The sequence below is a fragment of the Macrobrachium rosenbergii genome, chromosome 14, assembly GCF_040412425.1.
Source record: "Macrobrachium rosenbergii isolate ZJJX-2024 chromosome 14, ASM4041242v1, whole genome shotgun sequence".
NCBI lineage: Eukaryota > Metazoa > Arthropoda > Malacostraca > Decapoda > Palaemonidae > Macrobrachium > Macrobrachium rosenbergii.
In genome coordinates this window covers 34254884-34282383 of record NC_089754.1, presented here as the reverse complement: position 1 = coordinate 34282383, position 27500 = coordinate 34254884, and the positions used below count along the sequence as shown (strand labels likewise).

Here is a 27500-nt window from a genome sequence, read left to right as displayed (position 1 = left end):
AGAGAGAGAGAGAGAGAGAGAGAGAGAGAGAGAGAACACCGGACCGAGTCAGCTACGACGAGCCCAGCGACCGCCAGACCACCTCCTCTCCATTAAACCAGTAGGGTTTGGAGAGTGAAGGCGTAAGGACGTGCGCTGTGCATTCCGTGCTAGGTGTGGTGTGGCTTCATTAGGTGTGTGTTTATCTTTGTTTCCGATAAAAAGAGAGGCGGTGTCGCCCGACACACACACGCCCGTGTGAAGTGTACCGCCGTGTCGCACGAGGCAAACGGGAAAACGTAACTGGGCGCGAAGAAGGACATCAGGAAAACTAGGGAAAGTTTAGCACACTTGCAGTGTTATTGTGCAAACAGGTACTAACTACTACGGCGACGAACGAATACCTCCTTCTTACCCTTTTCTTCCTCCTCCACCTTCTCCCTCACATCCCCTTCCTCGTCACTCTACCGTCGTCTTAATTATGCTTACACCTTTATGCAGAATATAATACCCAGCAGTCGTTGCCGTCAATGTATATAAATCGGATTGCAAATTGTAACTGAGTTTTTAGTCGTAGTCCGAGGGAGTTCCTGCAGGATTTTATTTTTTGATCTTTACACCAAGGGACGATATAGTTAAATTCCAAACGTTTGATTTTATTCAAGTTTTGAGCCCGTTTGATTGTCAACTGAATGCTAATTCAGTGCGGTACGTTTGTGCTTGCTTGCTTTTGAAAAATCCGCCTGGGCTTTATCAATGCCTGCGGGCGTATAAACACAAACAGGTGTGCTCTTAGGAGTAAGATTCTGGGTCTTGGATAACTTTCAAGTGGTCTTAACAATAATGAGCTTGAGAGTCCTTGGAAGTGCCATGACTATTTCGTAGGTTTAGAAATCGTGACTTGATTAACCTATGTTGATAATAGTTTCTTAGAACTTTTTATAAAGTTTGCCATAAGGTACCCCTGCACAGTTTTCTTTAAGAATACAGGCATGGCTCAGGACAACAGGGTTCATGATTTATTACTAATATACTACGGATAATCGACATCATTTCTTTGTGTTGATGAATATATTGTTTATCCTTCCATTTATTGTTGATGATTAAATTCCTAGGGGCCAATAACTAATGCCGTCCACCCACACGGTGTTATTAGGACTAACCCCGGTAGCCAGTTGATTTATAATGTACTAAAGAGGTTGGTCATTTTGTTGGTATGTGTGATGTGACCGAGGCTTAGTTGGGGCACTGTGTAGAATTTTAATTTGAATAAGCAAGTTACTCTGGTACGTGACAGTCATTGGTTCTGAAGCACTGACTGCGTATCGGCAGTTTCTTACGTGGATTAGCTCAAGGTCAGGTGGGCATAGCGAGTCAATTGAGGCAGCGGTGCTTGCCCCCATTGTAGCAACTCGGGTATTGCATGTGTGGTTAGTTGCTGAATGCCTCCTTGGGGCACCTGGTTACTAGATAAGTTGGCATACCATCTTGATTCTAGACACGTTTGGTAATTTATGGGCTAAATCGTACGTAGGTGGCCGTGAGTAGTGTTTTATGCTTTTCTTGCTCACTTTTTGCCGGGATGGTATGCTAGCTGAATCTCTCTCTCTCTCTCTCTCTCTCTCTCTCTCTCTCTCTCTCTCTCTCTCTCTCTCTCTCTCTCAGAGAAGCCGTTGTTGAGCGCCTAAAGAAAGATATTTTCTTTATTTACTTGCAGAGAATATTCCTCTTCGGAAAATAAAAGGATTGAGAGACTTAGCATGGATCTGAGAGTGCAACAACAGCGGAGAAAACAAAGACATATTTAACCACGGCTACGATGTCTATTTTGTTTCATTCTTATGTAAACCAACAGGAGGTGTGTAGCGAAGTAGTAACTTGGTAGTAGCGAGATGCTTATGGCCAGAGTAATGATGTTGTTAGTATGTAAAGAGCTGAGAAAAAGGTATGAGTAGTACTTAATGCTACAGCAGTGAGAGGCATTGGTGTTTTCACATTCTTAGTAGTACTGTTGCTGCTTTTTTTGTGTTTGTAATAAAAGTTATTTTCTCTCTCTCTCACACACACACACTACGTATATATATATACACACACGCACACATATATATACACGCTTATGAAAGAAAGTTCAAGTAGGAGGGGAATAATGGAGAGAAGAAGACGGATAGAAGGAAAAATGTTAAGCAGAAGATGGATAGAATGTCATAAAGCAGTTTATTAACATTTAAGTAAAAAGTAGCAGACAAGTAAAGACCAAAGTTGACAAACACACCCACACACACACACACACACACACACACACACACACATATATATATATGTGTGTATGTATGAATGTATGTATATATGTATGTGTATGTCTGTATGTTTGTCTGTGTATGTGCTTGTGGCCGTATTAGGTGGCCACGGAAAACCAGAAATACAGTTTGTGAGATAACAAACGATTAACTCAGCATAATAGAGGTGTTTAATTAAGCAAAAGAAACAAGTTTTGGAGCAGCTTCAGTGGAGGACGCAACAGCTCGCAAGGAATGCTGTGTGATTTGACACAGGTGAAGAGGCGAATTGGAGGACTGATGGCTGTAAGGTTCCTTGATACGCCGAATGAAAGAACACAGATGTCCTTAGATAAGTTTCGGGGGGGCTAAGAGAGAAACTCTTGAGGAAATGAAAGATTTGTGGTTACCAGTCCTTTTGAACATCGTCGAATATGAGTTGTGTTGTCAGTGTGGTGTTTGATGTTTAATGATTGAATTAGTCATTGCCATTACAATATCTAAGGTACGCTGGAGATGTGCAGTGGTTTATTGTTTGAATAAAATTTGTAATAATAGTTAATTTCCTACGCAACACATACAGTATATATATGTATATATATATTGTATATGTATGTATATACACATACATAATTGTGAGTACTTATAGGAAATTATATATATATATATATACGTACGTATATATATATATATATATATATATATATATATATATATATATATATATATATATAGGAAAGAAAGTTCAAGTAGGAGAATGACAGAAAGAAAATATTAAGCAGGAGATTAACAGAATGTCATAAAGTAATTTATTTAATGACTGATTTGGTCATTGTCATTATAATATCAAAAGGTACACAGGCAATGTACATTGGTTTATTGTTATAATAATTAATATCATTGTCATCATATATTCGTTTAGATCATGCCAGAAGATAAATGTCTTACCTAACAATTGTCTTTACAATAGAATGTTTATGTATATACAAAACTGTGGACAGAATTACATCCCAAAATTAAACGCATATTGTTCGTAGCAAATATGGGTAAAAATGTTAGATAAATTAATTAAAGTATTAAGTAGATAATTAAGGTTAAAATTCAGTAAGCAAGAAAAAGAAAATAGCTTACCCTCAGCCAAAGGAACTTGGCCGTGGCACGAAGGCTGAGGCACAATCCAAGGTTTAAGAACATAAGTAGGCGGTGGGACGACTATTTTTTATTTATTTATTTATTTTTTTTTTTTGCCGACGGAAGCTGTGATGTTTTCTTTTATCTTTTTTCTCGAGGATGTTTTCTTATGCCCACTGGATAGAGTAAAGAAGAAAGGCTGTGATTTGGTCTCGATTTGCCAGCCTCTCTGATTTTGTCACACTAATATGGAGTAGGCCTATGTTTGTGTTTGCTCAAGGAATTTTTCTAATGCTTTTAATCTGTCAGTAGTGAGTCGTTAAAAGATGAATACCTAAACATAATGGAAAATTATGACATATTTTTTTCAGCATTTTTTAACATCTAAAAGTGACGTTTTTACCGTCTGAATTTCCGATGGTAAATTTTTCCTGTAAAGTTTTTTCTTTTAATTTGTCCGGTCAAATTGGGCATTGAGGCACAAAATAATCCCACCAATTATTGAATAGGACCCACCATGGAAAGAAATGATAAAAAAATTTTCTCTGGAAAAAAAAAGTTTTTAAGTGAGATTTGAATTCATCCGAAAATTCTACAAAAGTCAAACATGCTTCGAATTGATAATGATGCTCGGAACTCTCTCTCTCTCTCTCTCTCTCTCTCTCTCTCTCTCTCTCTCTCTCTCTCTCTCTCTCTCTCTCTCTCTCTCTCTTTCTTTTAGCTGAAGTTTCCAATTTATACGTAGGTTCTCAGAACGCCAAAAAAAAGGGGAGACCAGATGTTATAATTTGGAGGTATCGTCCCTCAGAGTAATTGATTGACCTTGACCTTGAAACATCTTCATGTTATGTGGCCTAGGTTATAAATCTGTTACCTTTCATCAGAGGGAGTTTCGAAAGCACCAGGAAATTATACTTGTAAATGGACATGTCATATATGTTCGACGTTTTTTATTTGGTCTCAGTACTTTCAGAAAAACATCTTCTTGAACACTGATTATAAACCTCTTCCTGTAAAATCTCGTTTTATAAGATTGTTCGTGGAGAGAAACAATGTTTCTGACAAGGGAATTTTTTTTATTTTTTATGTTTTTTGTACGATCGTGTAAGCCACTTGTCGTTAGAAATCTTTTTTTTTTTTTGTAGGAAAATAACGTATGCTGGGCGGAAGTTTGCATAGCTTTTTCATACTGCTCTTTTTTTTAAGTAATTAAATGTAAGTCATTAAATACATTTATGATCAGATACGGTGTGAACGGTAGCTGTTATGTGCTTTGATGCCTAAAGTCAAAGACTAAAGTCACTTCATGTGATTTAACACCTTGTTGAGTTTGTGTTTTTTTTCAGAAGGCAGTATTGTCTAGTTCTTTGTGAAAGAAATTATCAAGTTCCCTCTCCAATTCAGAAGTGTCAGAAGAATGGAGTGGGTCTTGTTCTTTTTACCTTGAAATTGCGAGAATTTATCAGCCTGGTCCTTCCTCCTCAGAATTCCCCAAAACAAAGAAGACCACTTTATTCATTGTTCTACAGCGCTCGATGTTAATTTGATTGCGCTAACTGTTCTCAAGGTAATTTCCCATATACAGTATAACTGGAGGGTGACCGTCAGTCACCTTTCAGACCTTGTACTCAAAGACTCAAACGGAACTTAAGAGCAAGGCTGAAGGGAACACTTTAGGTGACGCTCGGCTGTCAAGTACGAAAGCCACATAGCCTAGCATTAACGCTAATCCAACGGAGTCAAGGGCACTGTCATACAGTCGGCTATGCCGTGGAGGTAGTCTGTGTACTTTTTTTAACCATCTCTCTCTCTCTCTCTCTCTCTCTCTCTCTCTCTCTCTCTCTCTCTCTCTCTCTCTCTATATATATATATATATATATATATATATATATATATATATATATATCTTTGCATAGTCTGTGTATTGTGTATTTGACGAGGAAAGTGAATCATATAAATTGTTTATATATAACAAATTATTCTCTCTCTCTCTCTCTCTCTCTCTCTCTCTCTCTCTCTCTCTCTCTCTCTCTCTCTCTCTCTCTCTCTCTCTCTGTGTGACTTTCAAGATGTGAAGATGTTTTTATAAAGGAGAAATGTGAAAAATATGAAGACCGTTAAGGGATATGAGTCTCTCTCTCTCTCTCTCTCTCTCTCTCTCTGTCTGTCTGTCTGTCTGTCTCTTTCTCTCTCTCTCTCTCCGGAGCTGGTAATTGATATGCGTCAGTTGACCGTATACCCTTAGCCAACGCCAGTCTGCAAAGTAAAATAACTGGTCTTCTCTCGGACGAGGGAATTGGATCATCTCTCGCCCTCCATCATGGCACTTCCGTCTTAGTGAGATCCCTTAAGGGGATATGCCGAGCCACGTGCAGTTTGGTTGCATATGTCAGCCTGTTTCTCTCTCTTTTGCGTAGTCCGTGTATTGTGTATTTTTCAATGGAAGTGAAGCGTATAAATTGTTTGTAATAAATGATTTCTCTCTCTCTCTCTCTCTCTCTCTCTCTCTCTCTCTCTCTCTCTCTCTCTCTCTCTCTCTGTACAGTTAGGACCGAGATTTTTTTGCGTAGTCTGTGTATTATCTGTTTTTCAAGGGACGTGAAGCCCATAAATTGTTTATGTTAAATTACCTCTCTCTCTCTCTCTCTCTCTCTCTCTCTCTCTCTCTCTCTCTCTCTCTCTCTCCACAAATTTAGGACCCAGATTTTTTTTTTTTTACTGCACGAGGACATTTTTTGGAGAAGGTATGACCCAAGTATGACCGTGAATTAAGGTCAGTCGAGTGATTCCTTCCTTCAATCAGGTTCTGTTGTGTGTGTTCAGTTTCTTGGCGTCACCTTGGTTTCGTCAGTTTCTCTCTCTCTCTCTCTCTCTCTGTCTCTCTCTCTCAGATCCTGTCGAAGATTTTTTGTGACATTCTAAATGTTTGGTTAAATTTTTCTCGTATGGTATAAAACATTACAGTATGCTTGTATAATGGTTTTAAATTATGGCCAATTTACATCTGTTTATTTTTGCGTTATTAAATTGATTAGTATTTGTTTTTTTTTTTTTACTTTATTTTACTAAATAACATTGTTTAAGTATTTTCTAAGCTGGCAAAAGAAAAGGCCACAGCACAATCGTACCATCGCCTATGCACGTTACGGGCGTCGTGTTACGAAGCGATCTAGAACGCCTCTCTGTTTGTTTTCTTAATGACTACCGCCCCCTCTCTCTCTCTCTCTCTCTCTCTCTCTCTCTCTCTCTCTCTCTCTCTCTCTCTCTCTCTCACTTAATCTTTTCTCCAACTTCCTCTCAGGCACTGAAAGGACATCACGCCTTTTTTGAGTTGTTTTTTTGTGACAGGTGTGTTTTTCCAAGAAAGGGGCAAAGTTCCCGGTAGGTTATTAAAGGTTTGCACTAAATCAAAAGTCTTTATTTGAAAGTTTTTTTTTTTTTTTTAAGGAGACTCGTGAAAAGCAAGCACACAAACACGGACGACGCTTTGAAATGCACCGGTTACTGACTTCCCAGGTGAAGTGGTCTTTTTTCTTATACAAGAGCCGTGGACAATAGTTTTGCAAATAAAAATGGTGGCCAGTTCTTCGAAAAGGCAGATCTAATTTGGAAAACTGCTTTTACATATTTGAATGATTTAGTATTTTTCCTCAGAAAAGCGAGCTTTTTTGATGACTTCATTTTATGGGGTTGTAGTGTTAAAATTGTTTCTTTAATTTTATGGGATTATAATGTTAAGGTCGTTTTTTAATGACTTCATTTTATGTGATTGTAATGTTAAAATAATTTTTAATGACCATTTTGTGAGGTTATAGTGTTAAAATCTTTTTTTTTATTCATTTTATGGGATTGTAATGTTAAAATCGTTTCTTTCATTACTTCACTTTATGGTATTGTAATGTTAAAATCTTTTCTCAATTACTTCATTTTATGGGATTGTAATGTTAAAATCGTTTCTTTCATTACTTCATTTTATTGGATTGCAAAGTTAAAATCGTTTGTATAATTAATTTTATGGGATTGTAATGTTAAAATTGCTTTTTTAATGGCTTCATTTTTTATGGGATTGTAATATTAAAATCGTTTTTTAGATTACTTCATCTTATTGGATTGTAATTTTAAAATCGTTTTTTTAATTACTTCTTTTTATGGGGAATATAATGTTTAGTCTAAGTAGTTTTTAATGACTTCTTTTTATGGGGTTTTAATGTTAAAATCTTTTTTTATTTCATTTGATGGGATTGTGATGTTAATTACTTCATTTTATGGGATTATAATGTTAAAATCGTTTTTAATTACTTCATTTCAAGGGATTGTATTGTTAAAATCATTTTATAGTATTTTTATGTTAAAATCGTTTTCTTAGACTTCATTTTATGGGATTGTAATGTTAAAATTTTATTACTTCGTTTTGTGGGATTGCAATGTTAAAATCGTTTTCTTAATGAGTTCATTATGTGGGATTGTAATGTTAAAACCGTTTTTGTAATTACTTCATTTTATTGGATGGTAATGTTAAAATCGTTCCGACGGTTTAAAATTCACCATGGAGATTTAACAATCGAGAAAGGAGGACAGATTCATATAAACAATATATATACCGGACATCCGGTTTGGAGAGCGATTTTTCCGCGAATTCCTACATTGACGAGATGTTTGTATTCCCAAACGTCAATATTTATGAATGCGATTAAAATCGGTCGCGCTAAAAAAAAAAAAATGGAAAAAAACTCGCTAACAAGGTCACGCCTGTGCTTTTGAAATAAATGTTTTAGAGATTTTTTTTACATTTTTTGTATGCAAATAAGTGAACCTTTCACGGTCTGACAGCCAAGGCTGCGCTCCCGTGTCATTGCAATTAACGACCCACTATGGTTGTTTGAATGACTGACATAAGGTAATGGGGCCACTCACTTTGATTGCAAAATGAGTAGGCCCTGTCCTGCGCCCTTTTGATGTTTTCCATCCGTCCAGTTTGATGTGATACGTTGTTTGTCCGACTTTTTTTTTTTTTCTTTTCTTTTATGGGTGTAATTTTAAAAAAAAATTAATTAAAAAATTTTTTTTTTGGTAAAATGTTTCCCCCATCATAATTGATTTTTCAGTTCTTTATTTGTTGCAAACATGGGTTTCTGTCAGGCATTTGTTTAGAGGTTACTGAATTAATTTTTTGTTTTAAAAGAATTGCAAAGATTTTATTTCTTTTTATAATTTTGAGAGACACGCCTTATATAGGAGAGCCTATATGTATATGCACATATGACTGTTTAACCTGACATATTCATTCTTTTACAGTGTGTTACACGATGTTCCTTGACCCACATGCATAGAAAATGGAAATTAGGACAGTATTGTCCCGTTTTGATTTATATATATATATATATATATATATATATATATATATATATATATATATATATATATATATATATATATATATATATATATATATATATATATATATATATATATATATAAAGCTTATTTTTCTTTTCCCAATCACTCTTGCGTGGTAAATAGTATTTCTCATGTACATGTATAAACATATTTTAATACTAATCTAAGGATCCTTTTTTGTTCCTCCTTTGGCATTTAATCACAAATCCGCAGTTGGATAACAAATCTATAGTTGAATACCAGTAACAGATGTGCAGTTGAATACCAATAACAAAAGTTCAGTTGAATAACAATAACAAATCTGCAGTTGAGTATCAATAACAAATTGTAATTAATTGCAATTAAATATAAAATCTGAAGTTGAATACCAACAACAAATTGCAATTAAAATACAAATCTGCAGTTGAATAACCTGCAGTTAAATAAGAATAACAAATATACATTTATTCAACAATAACAAACCTGCAGTGAAATTACAGTGAAAGTCTACAGTGAAATAAATCTTCAGTTAAATTACAAATCTTGAGGTAAATAACAAGCCTTCAGTTAAAAAACAATAACAAATCTGCAATTAAATAACAGATCTTCAGTTGAATAACAAATCTGCGATTGAATGACAAATCTGCAGTTAAATAACAAATCTGTAGTTGAATAGCAAAGCTGCGATTGAATAACAATAACAAACCTGCAATTGAATAACAGATCAGTCAAATAACAATAACAAATCTGCAGTTAAAAAACAAATCTTGACTTATGTAAAAAATTTTCAGTTAAGTAACAATAACACATCTGCAGTTGAATAACAAATCTGCCAGCTCACGGTGCGTCGTTGCGCCAGCGCGCTTTCCAGTGTTGATAATGGTGACCTTTTTTTGCCTTCAGGATCGTGACTGGAGTTGTCGTGTGTTGCCAGGCAATTGGTCGTCGTCAAAAAAGGGCGTCAGTCTCGGTGGCCTTCGAGCACTCTTGGGAAATACCCCCTCCTGGAGGTGCGGGTTAGGGGGAGGGGGTAGTGGGTGGGGGAAATGTAGGAAGGGAACGGTCTCTCGTTCTCTAATCAGATTGAGTTGGTTAATTGGGAGGGCTATTTATGCTTATAATGGTTTTGTACTGGTACTTGGTTTCTCTGGGTGATTGGGTCTCTCTCTCTCTCTCTCTCTCTCTCTCTCTCTCTCTCTCTCTCTCTCTCTCTCTCAGAGTACTGTATATTCATGTACCTTTGTTTACATATGAGTACACACGTAAATTGAATATGCATATGGAATAGCCGCAACCTGCTGTATGTATTCTCGTATGGAAATTGGTTTGTACTTTATGCATACATGCAAAGGTATGTGAGGAAGTGCCATGTGCCTTTGACCTAGGAATCTTCATGTTATTCAAAGCAAAGATTATAGCTTTGTCCAGCAAAGAAATGGTAGAAAAGTGGCCCAAGTTTTTAACCCAGAAATTTCAGCAAAAACACTAAAATAAACACTTAAAATACTTCCTTTGGTCCCCTTGTGCAACACAAGGATGTGTTTTATTGTGCTAAGCCAGATATTTTCGTCTTCTTTGAAAGAGAGAGAGAGAGAGAGAGAGAGAGAGAGAGAGAGAGAGAGAGAGAGAGAGAGAGAGAGAGAGAGAGAGAGAGAATCCTGATTTGGCGAGAAGAGGACGTGTTATCATCAGAGTATATAACTTGTCAGAACCAGACCATTTTATCTAATTAGAATTTGTTGTTTTGTTTGGCAAAAATGGTAGTGCTTTTGACAGTTTTTGCTATATAATTATCCTAAGGTTTCTCATAATTTTAATTATAGTGAAAACATTCTTGTCAGTTGAGGGTTTCTCATAATTGTGATTATAGTAAAAACATCCTTGTCAATTGATTATATTATGGTTGGCCCAAAATAACAGAGTTAATGATACTGGCATTGTTAATTTTGTTTTATGTCCCCAATAACAATCTGTTTACTGCTTAATACCTCTGAGGCTTTTCATTCGAGTCTGTTTAGTGATATCGATCTACCAGCTTAATGTTGAATCGATAATCATCTTGATAGAATCTCTCTCTCTCTCTCTCTCTCTCTCTCTCTCTCTCTCTCTCTCTCTCTCTCTCTCTCTCTCATAGGCCTATCCTTCGCTTACCTATGATTCTTGGTATATAAACTGTACAGGACGTAGCATGTTGACCTTGATAATGAAATAAAATAAAACACTCAATTATTATTTTCTTTTTTACTTCATTCAGTCCTCATAGGCAATTGACATTATATAGTATACATGTATACCCCAAATCCTCAGCATATTCTCTTAGCTTACGAGTGGAGAACATTTCCATTAGGTTTGTTATTTTCCGTAACCGTCTGGATTACTCAAGCACGGCTCATTTCATTTGCGTATACGCACTGAGACAAATCGCACCTGCCTCTACAAGAGATGACGCATTCAACTCGTCCCAGACGAAGCAATGCGTATGGAGAGTAGGCTACGCCATCCATATTAAGCATTAAGCACATTAGCCCCAGACGGTCTCCAATTGTTCCCAAGCTCCATAGAGAGAGAGAGAGAGAGAGAGAGAGAGAGAGATTTCTACTGATGGCACTTAGAGGAAAGAAGTATGAACAATTTAAGAAACCAAAACATGAACAAACGAGACAGACGCTTGCAGGTGGGGGGAAGGGGGTTATGAGAGAGAAAGAGAGATTTCTACTGATGGCACTGGGGAAAGAAGAAAAAACAATTTAAGAAACAAAAACATGATGAACAAACGAGAAGCTTGCAAGGGGGAGGGGGTGGGTGTGCGTGAGAGGAGAGAGAGAGAGAGAGAGAGAGAGAGAGAGAGAGAGAGAGAGACTGGCATACCAGGAGGTGATTGTGCAGTTGCGCAATGAATAAAGCCAGTGTGTACCAAGAATGGTGGTTTGTTTTACAATGGGAAAGCTTGTTGAAGTAATATGCTACATCCTTAATATGTTTTTTTTTTTTTTTGTATTACATAATCTCGAGTGAACTGTATCCGGATTCATAAGATTCCTTTAAGCTGTGTGTTTTATTTTCCATGCGTTTCATCCTTAAATACCATCGCCCCGTAGGGGTGTTGTGCTGTCAGTGCACCTCAGGCACGGTGCACTGTAGGCATCACTTGAGGTTCTTTGCAGCGTCCATTCGGCCCCTAGCTGCAACCCCTTTCATTCCTTTTACTCTGCCTCTGTTCATATTTTTCCATCCATCTTACTTTCCTCCCTCTTCTTAACAGTTGTTTCATAGTGCAACTGCGAGGTTTTCCTTCTGTTACTCCATTCAAACCTTTCTACTCTCCATTTTCCTTTCAGCTATGAATGACGTCATAGGTCCCAGCGCTTGGCCTTCTGCCAAATTTATATACTCTATTCTGTTCTAAATGCCATCCGCCTATCCTCTGTGATTTCGAGTTGACTCGCGAGGAAAGAATCTGAATTGGAATAGGAGGGAGTTGGCTGGGAAGGGGGTGGGTGGCGTTGGCATCCCTAACATGGCCAAGGAATTCGTGTTAAATGGAAGTTTGCTAATGAGGAGGAAAATGGAATTTTATTCTGGAGTATATAAAAAAAGACGAATAATGTATCAACAAACCTATAATGTATACAAATTTAGGCTATCATTGTTATTCCCTAATACCTGGAAAGTGACACATCTGTTAAATTTTTTGCACCGTTTCCTAATTAGTAATTTATTCAGGGGAACTAATATATTCTGGACTGTGCGAATGCGGTAATTTATAGCACAGTTCCGATGCTGAAGCAACAATTTTAGAGTAAAACTTCTTTCAGTTTTACTTTTTAAATTTGCATGTAGCTTAGGTGTACTTATTACTTTTTGAAAACGCTTAGAATTAAAGTTAACTAAGAGGTTGTTAATGTATATATAAATATATATATGTATATTATATACACATACACATTATGTATATGTATATATATACATATATATGTATCCATGTATATATATGCACATATGTATATTTCTATGTATATATACATATGTAAATATGTATATGCATACATATATCTATATATATAAATATATTATGTATATATACACATGCATACATACACATCCATACATACACACACAAACATTTCAGCGCGTGTGTGAAAATAATTAACAGCGCACACCCCACCCCACTCGCGTAAAACGTAAATACAATTGCCCCTACGAAAATCTCGGCATTTAAAATTCAGTGCACCCTTGTTTTTATCCTTTTTTTTTATGCCACCATGGGAGTTGTTTTGGTAGCCTTTTATTTCCCGACTGTAAAACAGCAGAGACCAGGACTCCTTTTATTTATTTATTTATTTTTTTTATTTCCCTCCGCTTTTTTTTTACGACTGGCAGGAATTGGTGTAAATTACTGCAGCCGATAAATCTAAAGGAACAAACTTTATTTCCGTGCCTGCCTCTCTCTCTCTCTCTCTCTCTCTCTCTCTCTCTCTCTCTCTCTCTCTCTCTCTCTCTCAAGCTGCGCATGCGTGCTGGTGTCAGACTTGAACTGCACCCGATAAATTGGAAGCAGCCAACTTTTATCTCCGGTGGACTAGACTGCAATACGTTTTCGAGAGAGAAAGAGAGAGAGAGTGTGTGTGTGTGTAATAATTATACAGAGCTAATAGCTGTATAGTTTGTGATATCGGGCTCTCCTCTTCCTCCTCCACCTCCAAGCTTGTTTTTCGATATATACGACGCCTTCCGCGAACTCAAAGCTCTTCGTTTCTTCATATAAACGGTCGTGTTCTTTTCGTAACTTCAGCAATAAGGTGCGTTCTATTGGAATTTACTGGTTTCCGGGAGAAACCAGATAAAGAGAGCTTAGCATAAGACGATTTGTTATAGTTTCTTTTTTTTAATTAGTGGGGAGCCATTGCTTTGAGATGAGAGCTTTGTACAGGACATTTTATCATATATATATATATATATATATATATATATATATATATATATATATATATATATATATATATATATAGATAGATAGATAGATAGATATATATATTATATTATTTTTTTATTAGTAAAGAGGCATTGCTTTTAGATGTTCGTGTAATTTGACACACCTGTAAAGGTATTTTACCTGGACCAGGTGTCTGTACGGCGTGTTAAACTGTGTTTTAGAAACCAGGCATAAGTTGGGATGAGGTTGTTGGACCCAGACCCTGTCAGAGGGGGAAGTTCAAGGACCTCATATGTTGGCAGTGTCTGATGTTTCTTGGTGGTGACCCATCCATGGACTGATCAGACGCAACGTTTCATATATATATATATATATATATATATATATATATATATATATATACATATATATATATATATATATATATATATATATATATATATATATATATATATATATATATATATATATATATATGTCTTCCCCCTTATATATAGGATTAGCGCTATTAGAGTCCAGGATTTTGGCTTTCCAGCAAGTCTTGAGAGATGGGGCTGCCAGCCACATGCCCTTATCTAAACTCCAGCAGGCGCTGGTGCCTGATTACACCTGGGTAAAATTTCGGCGCTTTGCCGGTAGCGATCCGTTGACCAAGCAAATTTGAGCGAAGCAGTTTTACTCAGCCTAGCGTGGGTGTGTGTGAGTGCATAGACCTATGAATCTATTGTGTTTTGAGGTAAATGATATGGGCCTATTTTAACTTTTATATCTATATGATGTTAAATTAAACATATACTTTCCATAATCTGTCATTTAAGTCTGCAAAACTGGAAAATTTTTTAACCTGCAATTTCCATCTATTTATTTATTTATTTATTTATTTATTTATTTATTTATTTATTATTTATTTCATATCATTGTTCACATTTTATCAAGATATCTGTATAGCAACACTAACAGAGTCTCTCATCTTTATGCTATTTTTCACCTTCAAAGAAACAAACATCATTTGCCAGTGAGTCTAAGCGTAGTGTGATTACAATCTTCGTAGGCTTAGCTTACCCCAGTATCACCATTATCACGCCATTAGTCACACAGTGCGTGAGTCACTACGGATGACAGTTACAGAAATATAACCTCTGTGGCCTGGCGTCAGGAAATTTGACTCTTGGCATTTATACATACATACATATATATATATATATATATATATATATATATATATATATATATATATATATATATATATATATATATATATATATATATATATATATATATATATATATATATATATATATATATATATATATATATATATATATATATATATATATATATGCCCATCTTGGCCGATCAACGTTAATCCTTTTGTTACCCCGAAGCTAATAAGGAATCATTTGCTTGTTATTATTATTATTATTATTATTATTATTATTATTATTATTATTATTATTATTATTCAGATGATGAACCCTATTCATATGGAACAAGAGGCCACACAGGGACCATAGACTTGAAATTCAAGCTTCCAAAGAATACGGTGTTCATTTGGAAGAAGTACGAGGAGATAACGGGAAACAGAGAAAGAAGAGATCTCGCTTATTAAAAAAGAAAAAATGAATTAATAAATAGAAAAAAATAATAAAATGGATTGCATCTTCGCTTGAACTTTAGTTTTTGAAGTTCCAGTTGCGCGACACCTTCAGGGAGACTGTTCCACAGTCCAAAGGTGTGAGGAATAAAGAACCTCTAGAATTGAGAAGTTCGACAGCGAGGCACATTTACTGCATATTGGTGCTGCTGTTCAGCAAATCTCGTTGCTCTTGGCAGGAAAAGGGGATCAGGGATCAGTTGAGAATGTGAAAGGCCTCTGTTAAAATGCAGCTTATGAAAAATTGACAAACGAGAGACCATCCGTTGATGGTCCAAGTCATAACTGCTAATGTTAGGAAACAGAAACCTACCACCACGATCCACTCTATCTGTAAGAAATAAATCTCTGGCAGAAGCAGACATCCATACCTGAAAACAGTATCCTACTAAAGGAAGAACAAATTTTAGAAGTTTCCGTCTTATAAAGTATATAGGGTTTAGGCCTATTGATATGTAGGTCGGAGGTAGTGGTGGCTGGCATATCTGGGTCGTTTTAGAGATAGGGAGGAAAATTAAGATTATAGATTTTTTAAGTATGTCAGGTTATTTTCGTCTCGACATGACTCAGTATGTCTGACACATAAAATCCAGATTGTAGTTTACTTATTAAAATGTTGTTGTCTGATCATGCATTTTAACCCTTTCAAAATACTAAATAAATTTGATAAATGTAGCCTACTCCTTAACATTTTTAAAGAATATTTTTTCAGTCGTGTGTTCAGACGTACCTATGATTCTGATAGCATGTAAAATCTGCATTAGCTTTAATACATAGACTTTTTTCTTTTTTTTAATGGGTGCGAAGAGAATTAACTCTTTGCGCCTTATTAATTGTATCATAATGAGTCATCTGCGTACTTATAACTTAAAATTATAACTTATAACATAGAACTTGTAACTAGAAACTTACAAAACTTTGACTTGAAACTTACTCCTGTTTGACTTTGACGCAATCATTCATACCCTATTGCTACCGATTTTGATTGTCATGTTTTGTTTACACACACTTGTTAATATCTTCGGTAAATAAATGTGCTTATATTATGACGTCATTAGGAGTTTCCTTCACTAAATTATTGGCATGCATCCCATGCCGACCAATTCTCTCCCCCATTCATTTAGAAACGCTTTGCTAATGAAAGAAGTGGGGGAGGGGGTGGAATACCCGGGTATTTAAATGGGTTCTTGCACCTGATCATATTTTCACAGCTTTTAATAAGGCGGAAATCTATTAATCTTCCCTTAATGATAATAACCGTGAAGATTTTGTTTGAGGCAGACGATGAAAAAGAAGCGGAAGGAGAAGAAAGGGAGGGGAAGAAGAGAGGGTGTCTGAAGTGCTGGGAGGCGTTCATGCGAGTCACCTGACAAAAACTGTTTTCCGCTCGCACCTTAGGGAACGCTAGGTAGTGTTTTGCTATGGTAGTTATATTAAGGATTCTAATCAGATGGAGGCATATGTGGATAATTGGTTATAATGGATGCGAACGGCATTCAAAGCCGATCTGTGTGGTAAGAGGGAAAGAGGCTTCTTTAGAAAAGGCCTCTTGCATTGAAGGGGGGAGATGAAAGCTGCTTTCTGCCATTGGCACGCGTAATCGCCTGAACGAGCTGCTTGTTTGGAAGTTGAAGCGGTAGTGATTAAGACCACAAATAAACGAAAGCACTAAAACCCATAAACAGTTTGAATGTGGTGGCTGAAAGCTCCCCCTCTCCCCCTCCGTCTTTCCTTCCCCCCACAATCTCCCCCCTCCTTTGCAAAGTCTGATATGGTTCGCATGTAGATCTGATAGAGGATCAATATATAATCGAGTCCCGTTTTCTCTCTCTCTCTCTCTCTCTCTCTCTCTCTCTCTCTCTCTCTCTCTCTCTCTCTCTCTCTCTCAGGGGACTGTTAAGAACGGCTAGGACGGTCCAAAAAAGTATTTTTGGGATGTGAAATTCTTAATTAGGAAAATAGAGACGGACACCTCATTGGAGAAGCCGCCTGAGATCAAATATGGTTATGCAGAGATCCTGGCGAATCGTGTAAAATGGAAGGAAGTGTTTTTGGGTGATAACGGGGCAGTGTTTGGCTGATAGTAAGCTAGGTGTAGGTTGATATCGAGACAGCGTTTTGCCTTGTTAAGGGCTGTTACTGTGGTAACGTTGCTTTGGTTTGTATGAGGAAGTTTGAGGTTTGGTTATTGGTATCGCTGTTTCGATTGATAAATGGAAGGGATGTTTGTCTTTTATGTTAATGATCTAGTAGTGTTTTCATGTCAAAATAATACTTGAATTTTGGTCATTAATATGATTTTTTTTTTCGGTCGATAACAGAATTTTGCACTTTGGTGGTGTATGTTTTAGTTCTTAATAACAGGGCTTTTCATCTTGTTTTTTACATTTATCCATTTTCGATTTAAACATGCCTCTGTGTTTTATTCTTCTGTGATTTAAAAAAAATGTATTTTAGGCGACAGTGCTCTGTATTTTGATCAGAAACGATGGTTTTCATTGAGCCATTCTGTGCTCAACCAGCATTTGGTACCGTACTGTATGTTACTGACTTTTTACCTTTCTGGTGTATCATACATATCATCTAGACATCTACTGACTTGTGAGAAATCCGAAGTATTCTCTGATCACGAGGCATACCTGAAGGTCTTAATGGTCCAAGGTTCTCTAGTCGAGCAGCAGAGCTGTTCAGTGAAGTCACCCCATTTATGTCGAGATGTAGAACAGGGTCCACTTAATTTTTTCATATATTATGGATAATTTATGAAATTACTGTTGCACTGGTTCAATAAGTGAAAATCCACAGCTATGTAGGCTATGAGCAAGGCTGTATTTATCAAAATACAAAAACGATTCACAATCATTTTTGTATTTTGATAAATACAGCCTTGCTCATGAACATAACTGGATTTTTACTTATTATTTCCGGTCATAATATAGTGATGCACCATAGATTGCACTGGCTTCTGTTAACCTATGCGCAAGGAAATGTTTTGGCTAATAGATTTGGACGTTGGCTGGATAATGCGGGCTGTTTCTTCCTTGTCGATAGCTGTTGAATTGAATCGTACGTTCTTGCTTCCCTTGCTTGCTGACCATGAGGAATGTGGCAAACAATAGTTCTTGCGGGGTTAGACTGCCCTTTTTTGTGACTTTCCTTTTTGTGAGGGGAAATTGGACAAAGAAGTGATAGTCGATGAAAATTAATTGGTAACTTTGGTTTATACCAAAGAATAATTGTAAATTCCCATACTTGATTGTTTTTGTAAAGAGTCTCTCTCTCTCTCTCTCTCTCTCTCTCTCTCTCTCTCTCTCTCTCTCTCTCTCTCTCTCTCTCTCTCTCTCGTTATTCAAGATTCAAATCCTTTAATGAGTCTGAGCTCCGAGTTTGGCAGATCACCATCTGTAGAGAATGACAATATTTCCAAAGTAAAATATGAAAGCAATGTTTTCATAAGTCGTTCCTTGCATGTTCTCCAGTAGAGGGGTCAAGTTTTAGTGGGGTGTCAGGTCAGGGGGGGTGAGGTTGTTTTCAAGCCCTGGGGACTGCAAACCATTAATAAGGATTTATGACATTTTTTTTATAGCTTTGACGCATCAGTCATTCGCCTACTGGCAATTTTTGCTTAGTTGCAGAGAGAGGAGATGGACCTTTCCCCCAACACCAGTGCACTGAATTTTGTTTTCTCTAACTGCTATCATTATCATGAACTTTTTGTTCATTGCCGATCTGTTTTTCCGTTGATGCATTAACATGATTCTCATTATGGTGTATAGAGTTGTTTACGCAATAGTAGGTAATTAGTTAAAATAGTTGAATTTATGCTTCAGTTAACGAAAGTAACATTTCTACACTTCAGTCGCTGATATATTTTAATGACAAAAGGGTATAAGAATAATACATGCGTTGCCGTCGTGCTGTTATACATGCACGTGAGCTCACGCCCATTTCCTACCACTTAAGCCCAGATACATACGTAAGGATATAGGCTAGGTAGAATTGATATTTACACTTTATTTATTTCGTTCATTTCGTGGTCTTTTTCTCGAGCCTACAGGTTAATTACCAGGAACATTACAATTAAGAGGGCGGTAAAGGGTTGGCTTGCATTAATCCATTTGTTCCTTGTCTTCTGCTTGCTTTCGAGCCTCGGTAAGACCCATTTCCAAGCACCAACTCACGTAATTTTATTATTATTATTATTGCAAATTTCACTTTCGCCTTTTTTTGCCAATTCACTAACATCTATTTTATTGTTTTTTTTCAAATTTCACTATCGCTTTTTTATTTTTATTTTTTCAAACTTCACTGCTGCCTTTTTTTGTTGTTTTTAGTTTTTACAAATTGTTCTTTTGCTTTTTTGTTTTTATTTTTTTCCAAATTTCACTATCGCCCTTTTTCTTTTTTCTTTTTTTCTAAATTTCCCTATCACCTTTTATATAAATTTTTTTCAAATTTCACTGTCGCTTTTTTTTTGTTTTTAATTTTTTCCAAACCCTCACTATCGTCTTTTTTTATTTTTTTTTTTTTTTTTACAAATTTTACTCTCGCTTTATGGTTTTATTTTCTATTTTTTTCAAAATTTCACTATCGCCTTTTTTGTTTGTTCTTTTTTTCCCCAAATTTCACTTTCACCTTTTTGTTTGTCCTTTTTTTCCAAATTTCACTATCACTTTTTTTTTGTAGTTTTTTCTTCTCAAGACACAACCGTTAACCCCGCGCCACCCCCTCCAAAAAAAAAAAAAAACGCCGTGTTAAATCCTCCACTCGGCGAAGTGTTTGCATACGCGCAAATTCTTTCCAGCCATAATTGGAACCACGACGCCCCAAGGCAAGATGCAAGACCCACATCTTAATGACCGGGACTTAAGACATTGCTGAAAACGTCCCATTAACTTTTTTTTTTTTTTTAGTTTTCATATTAAAGGTGACTTGTATTTCACCTTCCTCACCCCCTCCACACACAAGCTGTTGGAATTAGTGTCGCGTATTTGTTCTTAACTAAAGGATGTTTGGGTGCGCGTGTTTGCTGAGCAAGAAATTGCTTCTCTTGTGAAATATATTGAATTTAATTTTTTTTTTTTTTTTGCATATTCTCGTTTGTATCTCTTTATGATATGAAATATATTAACTTTACACCTCAGATTTTTTTTTATTTCTTCTTATTGTGTGATATGGAATATATTGAATTTACACAAGTTTTTTATGTTCTCATTGCATCGTTTTTAGTGATGTGAATATGTTGAATTTACACGATTTTTTTTTATCTCATTTGTATCATTTTTGTGATGTGAAGTATAATGAATTTTCAATTCTCTCATTTAAGTTTTTTGTGAATTCTCTCATTTTTTCATGTAGCTTTTTTGTGAAGTGAAATTTTTTATATATACATATATATAGTCACATAAATATAATTTTCATGTAGATGGCTATATGCCTTGGTAGTGTAAATTTGATATATATTTATATATATATACATATATATATTATATATATATATATAATATATATTTATATATATACATATATATATATATATTATATATAATAAATCTAACATATATATATATATATATATATATATATATATATATATATATATATATATATATATATATATATATATATATATATATATATATATATATATATATATATATATATATATATATAACAGACTTTTACGCACATACATCAAACATATGTACATGCGTGTTGTTATTATTTAAAAACTTCATTGTCAGACTTATATGTTGAGTTTTCTCCCCACAGGAATGATATCTAAACTGACTATATAAATTAACAAAAGTAGAAAAAAAATAATAATAGATCTGTGCCAGTTTCAGTGTGTACAAGAAGTGTCTTGAAAAAAAATAAAAAAATAAAAGAAAAAATCATAAAAGTGTGAAATAGAAAAAAAATAAACAACTAAATTCCAATTGTGTGAGAATAACAATTTACAAAAACTCATTAGTTTGTGTTTGTGTTTTCTTAAATAACAGACGACCGTGTCTCCTTATTGCGAGTCGTATCATACCTGTATCAAACCTTCCTTTTAATTTATAATAACTCCACCGCCCATCCGTCGGCTCAGTACCACCGGGATGGGTGTGGTGTCGAACGCGGGCGTGGGCGGGGTCATGTTGGCTGCTTTGTTGCTGTCCCTGGCGGCTGTCCTGGGCGGCTGCAGCAGCACCCAGCCCACGCTCGAGATCAAGACCGAAGCGCCCGATGCCCCGATCTCTCACAAAGGTAGGTCACCAGCTTGAGATGCCCTGTTGGTGTGTTTATGTTTGTGTTTGTTTGTGAGTGCTTTGAGGTGTGTATTGTTGTTGCTTATGTTATAGTGTTGTTATTGTGAGGTCTTGTGATGTTGTCGTTATGATGTGATGATGATGGTGATGATGATGAATGTTATCAATGGTGTTGTTATTTTCTTCCTTGGTAATTAAAGTGTGTATGTGTTTGTGTATATATACATATATTATATATATGTAGCCTATATGTGTCTGTATATACATACAGTATATATTGTATACAGTATAAATTTATATATACTGTATATATATAAAAATATATATATACTGTATATATATATATATATATATATATATATATATATATATATATATATATATATATAAGATATATTTATATGTATATATTATGGATATATTTATATGGATATATTATGGATATATACATACATGAAAACATACATACATATATATACAGTATATATGTATATATATATATATATGTATATATGTATTTATAGGATATATTTAGGCCATACGGATATATTATGGATATATACATACATACAAACATACAATTCAGCCTTGAGAATAATTGTTCATTGACATTATTTGATATCATACAACGATTCTCACGTTTTATCAGGATATTGGAGATTCCAGTCTGGTATGGAGAGAGAGAGAGAAAAAAAAACTCAATGTAATAAAATCAGGTTTTCATTGGGTAACATTCGACGTCCGCAATGTCCAAACGGGAAACTCCTGATATTAAAAAAAAAAAACTCTTGATATAAAAAAATGGAATGGTGAATTTTCTTCACTTTTATTTGTTTGCTGATTTATATTTCACTCATTTTTTTTGGCAGAGTAGAATGGGATGTTGGCTTTTTTTTCTGGAGGGGGAGGCGGAGGGAAGGGGAGGTGGGGGGAAGAGAGGAAGTTCGATAGAAAACCAAAAGTGCATTAGGAAATTGTTGCAAAGCGCTGGGAGTATTTTGCCAAATAAACAGTGAATGCCATTTGGGATGCCATTCCCCCCCCCCTTCGTGTCTATTACCAAGGCAACTGCAACTCACTGTGCTTCACTACCCCTCCCTTCCCCACCTCTCCCCCCCCCCTTCCCTCGGATGACCCTCGACCGCGAATAATAAAAATGAAGGGGCGGACAGAATAATTTTAGTTGTCAACGTAGCTGCTATTTCACTCCGTCCGTGATGGCTGCCCATCCAAACATTGTGGCGGCGGTGATAGTTCCCGTCGCGCAATATTTGGGCAATATTTTCCCCGGTGGACACAGCAATAGATTTTTACGAACAACATATTTGGGAGGGGGGGAGAGGAGGGAGGAATGGGAGTGTTTGGGAGGAGGGGAATTCTAGTTGCTGTTGCTGCTGCTGCTGTTGTGTTTGGTGCTGTTTTTGACTTTGCTGTTGTCGGAGATCTTAGAAGATGCAAATGTAATATTAGTCAGTGTTTGTATATATATATATATATATATATATATATATATATATATATATATATGTACAATATATATATATATATATATATATATATATATATATATATATATATATATATATATATATATATATATATATATATATAATATATGTATATATATATATATATATATATATATATATATATATATATATATATATATATATATATATAATTTATGTATATATAGATATAGGCTATATATATTTTATATATAAGTATATATATGTGTGTATTATATATATATATATATACACACATACATACATATATATACATACATACATACATATTCATACATACACTCATACATATTTTACATATATATAGCCTGTGTGTTTATAATTAATTGCTGCCCCTTGGTTTACAAACTACACACGTGTCACTGTTATTGACGTGTTTAGCGTAATCATTTGTCATTTAACCGCTGCTTGTTGTGCTAATGTGATGTTTTGAGAATGCGCCCGGGCTCGGATTAATGATGTGTTTTTGGCCCCATTGTGATACAAATTAATTAATGTCCCGGATAATTTGCTGTTTTGTGGTGGGCGGCCATGACTGTGCGGACACATAACTTGGTCGTGTTGTTTTCGTTGTTCTGCCTCAGATGTTGAAGCGCTCGGTGGTTTAAAGAGTGGATTAATCGATAAATGACTGGACGAGTTGATATTAAAGTAAGGGTAATCCATCGGTTCATTTGAAGTGATTAATCGATAAATAACTGGATTGGTTGACATATTAGTTGGACGTCTGCTCTAGACTGAAGCTAGTGGAGACTGATACGCTGATGATTGATTATAATGATTCATACGTGTTTGGTTGCCTGATACTTTGAAAGTTAATTGTGGGATAATTAATAAGTGTTTCATGAACTCGCCTCGCCGATTAATTCCTAATTAACAAGAAACTTTGAAAGTATTTATAACCTGATTGGTGATTGATGTAAGCTTTTCGTGATAAGTGACTGGTTGACCATTTTTGACAGGTGATTGATTAGGACATTTCATACGTGGCTGGTGATTGATTAGGACATTTCATACGTGGCTGATTAGCCTACCTCTGATTCGGCGGGACCTCTTATGGTAATGACTGGTTGAAGCTCTCCTTAATAAATGATTGATTGACACTTTTTGATTGGGACATTTTACTTGTAAGAATGGATGGCGTTGACTGTTGATTGATTAGTTGACGTGAAACAAGGTTGTAAGGGCTTGATATTATCAGTGATTGGTTGAAACGTTTAACTGATTGTCAGGTACTTTTTTTTTATAAATGATTGGTTAACACTTTGAGATAGTCAGTTGGTTTCTTTCCTTAAACCCACATCTTCATATTATTATTATTATTATTATTATTATTATTATTATTATTATTTTATTATTATTATTATTATTATTGAGATGAAACTTGAGATTGTGTATTATTATTATTATTATTATTATTATTATTATTATTATTATTATTATTATTATTGCTATAATGAAGCATAAGATTGTTTTACTATTATTATTATTATTATTATTATTATTATTATTATTATTATTATATTATTATATTGAGGAAACGTGATATGTCCTTTTCCTTGAACAAATAAAAGTAAAAAAACTCATTAAAAAACACTTTATAAATGCCATTTATCTTTATCAACAAATTGAGGATAAACGGGGATTGTTTTCAAAACACTTCTCGACTGTTGACAAACATCATATCGTCAATTAATATTTACTTTAGGGCTTAGAGTGAATGGCCTCGCCCTGCGCGTTATGTCATCGTGTTAATTAGTTTGGTGACCTCGTTTGTCATCAGTCTGACGTTCTGTAGAGCAGGTTGTGTACAGGCTATATCCATAGGCCTACGTGGTTTGTGAACCTGTTTACCTTAACTGTATGCTTATGGTAAATTGGTCGTTGGTTTGTGTTGATAGTCGTATTTGATTCCCTCTCTGTTGTTTTCATCTGAAGGAATCTGTACATCAAGAGGGTTGGAAACTTTTAAGAAGCTTGAAAGCGTAGAGTTGGATAGAATTTAAAGAGGATTGGAAGCCAAAGGGGTTTTAAGGATAGGATTTAAAGAGGACTGGAAGCCAAAGGGGTTTTAAGGAGAGAATTTAAAGAGGATTGGAAGCCAAAGGGGTTTTAAGGATAGGATTTAAAGAGGACTGGAAGCCAAAGGGGTTTTAAGGAGAGAATTTAAAGAGGATTGGAATCCAAAGGGGTTTTAAGGGTAAAATTTAAAGAGGATTGGAATCCAAAGGGCTTTTAAGGATAAAATTTAAAGATTATTGGAAGCCAAAGGGGGTTCTAAGATAGAATTTAAAGAAGATTGGAAGCAAAAGGATCGTTTTAAGATAAAATTGAAAGATTACAGGAAACCAAGAGTTTGTAAAGGCATAATTTAAAGAGGATTGGAAACCAAGAGTTTTTGAAGATAAAATTTAAATAGGGTTGAAAGGCAGGAGTTTTTTTTTAAGGTAGAATTTAAATGGGATTGAAAACCAAGTTTTTTTAAGATAGAATTTTTATAAAATTGGGAGCCAAGAGTTTAAGAGAAAATTTTAGAGGATTTTAAACCAAGTGTTTCTATAAAATTAAAATTTCAAAGGGATGAAGACAAATTTGGTCTCAAATGAATTAAGAAACTAGCTTCATATGTTCTCATTATTTATTCATCCAATACACGTACGCATTAATGAGGTAATTTAGCAACAAACAAAAAAATTATGGCTTGATTGTAGCTTCAGTCTCCTTGCAAGAAAGCTACATCAACCGTACTCGACCATTTTTAAATACACTTAGTTTTGTATTTCCTCTCGTTTTTTATCATTTGATCAAGAATGACCAAAAACCGTAGGGTGATTTAATTTATTTCAATGTCCTTTACTTTCTAGTACCTTTTATTTCAGTCTTTGGTTATATGCGTGAATATTTTCAGGTATTTTATTCATAATCAAACATAAATATAATGTCTTGTGCTTTCTGAATATATGGCATCTACGCCTCAATATTTGTATATTTTATGTGTATATTCTGTCATTTCTATGCTTCTTCAAGTTTCCGACGGGAATATAATCTATATTTGTATTCTCCCATCATCTTCATATATTTTTTATTTTAATTTTATTCTTTTGAATACGAGCCCCTGAGAGCCAATGCATAAAAATACCTCATGGGTATATTGTAAGTTTATATGAACAGTATAGACAGATTGTTCGTGTACATTATATCTTATGGCTTTCTGCTATTTCTCTCTAGTTGTTCGACGTCGGGTCAAGGAATTTATCGACCAGTTTATTCCCATTAATATCACTTGATCCAGTCTTTAACTCGGAATAAATCTTAGGGATTTTTCTTATACTTAAAACCGAAGGAAGAAATTCTGGGCTATCGTGTTCAGTGTCGAGCTTTGAAATGTTAATAGTTGCGTCGAAAAGAAAAGGCTGCAGAATCTCTCTCTCTCTCTCTCTCTCTCTCTCTCTCTCTCTCTCTCTCTCTCTCTCTCTCTCTCTCTCTCTCTCTCTCTCCTGTAGAATTAGGCACAAAAATGTAATATCTTGCATGACTTCGCTGGAGCTTCCAACAGTTCTCTCTCTCTCTCTCTCTCTCTCTCTCTCTCTCTCTCTCTCTCTCTCTCTCTCTCTCTCTCTCAACCCCTTTTGTGCCAGAATTCTCATTCCGCTTTCCATGGTCTCATGTCAACGAGAATTTGTGCCTTCCCTCCTTTCTTAATCCGGAAAGAGAGAGAGAGAGAGAGAGAGAGAGAGAGAGAGAGAAGAGAGAGAGAGAGAGACTATATATGATTACACCTTACTCAAAGGCCTTTGTACCAAATCTTCCACCCTGCTTCTCTCTCTCCTCCTCCTCCTCCTCCTCCTCCTCCTCCTCCTCCTCCTCCTCCTCCTCCTCCTCCTCCTCCTACACCATATTCTTCCTATTCTTTTGAGGTGGTTATTGGATCTGACGTCTTCGAGTATGGTGTTCCTTTTCCACTAAAAGATGCTATTGTCTATTCTCTTTTACACCCTTCCCTCCATATCCTATTGCCTACCCTCTTTTGTACCCTTGTACCCTTGTATATATATATATATATATATATATATATATATATATATATATATATATATATATATATATATATATATATATATATATATATATGAATGTCTATTCCTGTAATACTACAGTGTAATATGAATATAAGAAGGCCCATAAAACACTATTTAAACGTTGAAACCATTTATTTCGGGCATTAGCTTCTGTGCCCCTGTTCACTACCAGTGAACAGGGGCACAGAAGCTAATGCCCGAAATATATGGTTTCAACGTTTAAATAGTGTTTTATGGGCCTTCTTATATTCATATATATATATATATATATATATATATATATATATAT

General features: G+C 35.2%; 1 protein-coding gene across 17 annotated transcripts in view; it reads left to right on the top strand.

The window, feature by feature from the left end:
* Window positions 1-27500, top strand: part of LOC136845899 (cysteine-rich motor neuron 1 protein) — a 480145-nt gene that overhangs the window by 42 nt on the left and 452603 nt on the right. For 7 of the 17 annotated variants that reach the window (XM_067116375.1, XM_067116365.1, XM_067116372.1 and 4 more), the window contains exons 1-2: window positions 29-173; window positions 21122-21601. In XM_067116375.1, the coding sequence (XP_066972476.1) occupies window positions 21454-21601 (148 nt within the window). In that variant the 5' untranslated portion in view covers window positions 29-173; window positions 21122-21453. Of the gene's footprint in view, window positions 354-21121; window positions 21602-27500 lie in introns of all 17 variants that reach the window. The other 10 variants (XM_067116373.1, XM_067116371.1, XM_067116367.1 and 7 more) reach the window with 6 other exon arrangements.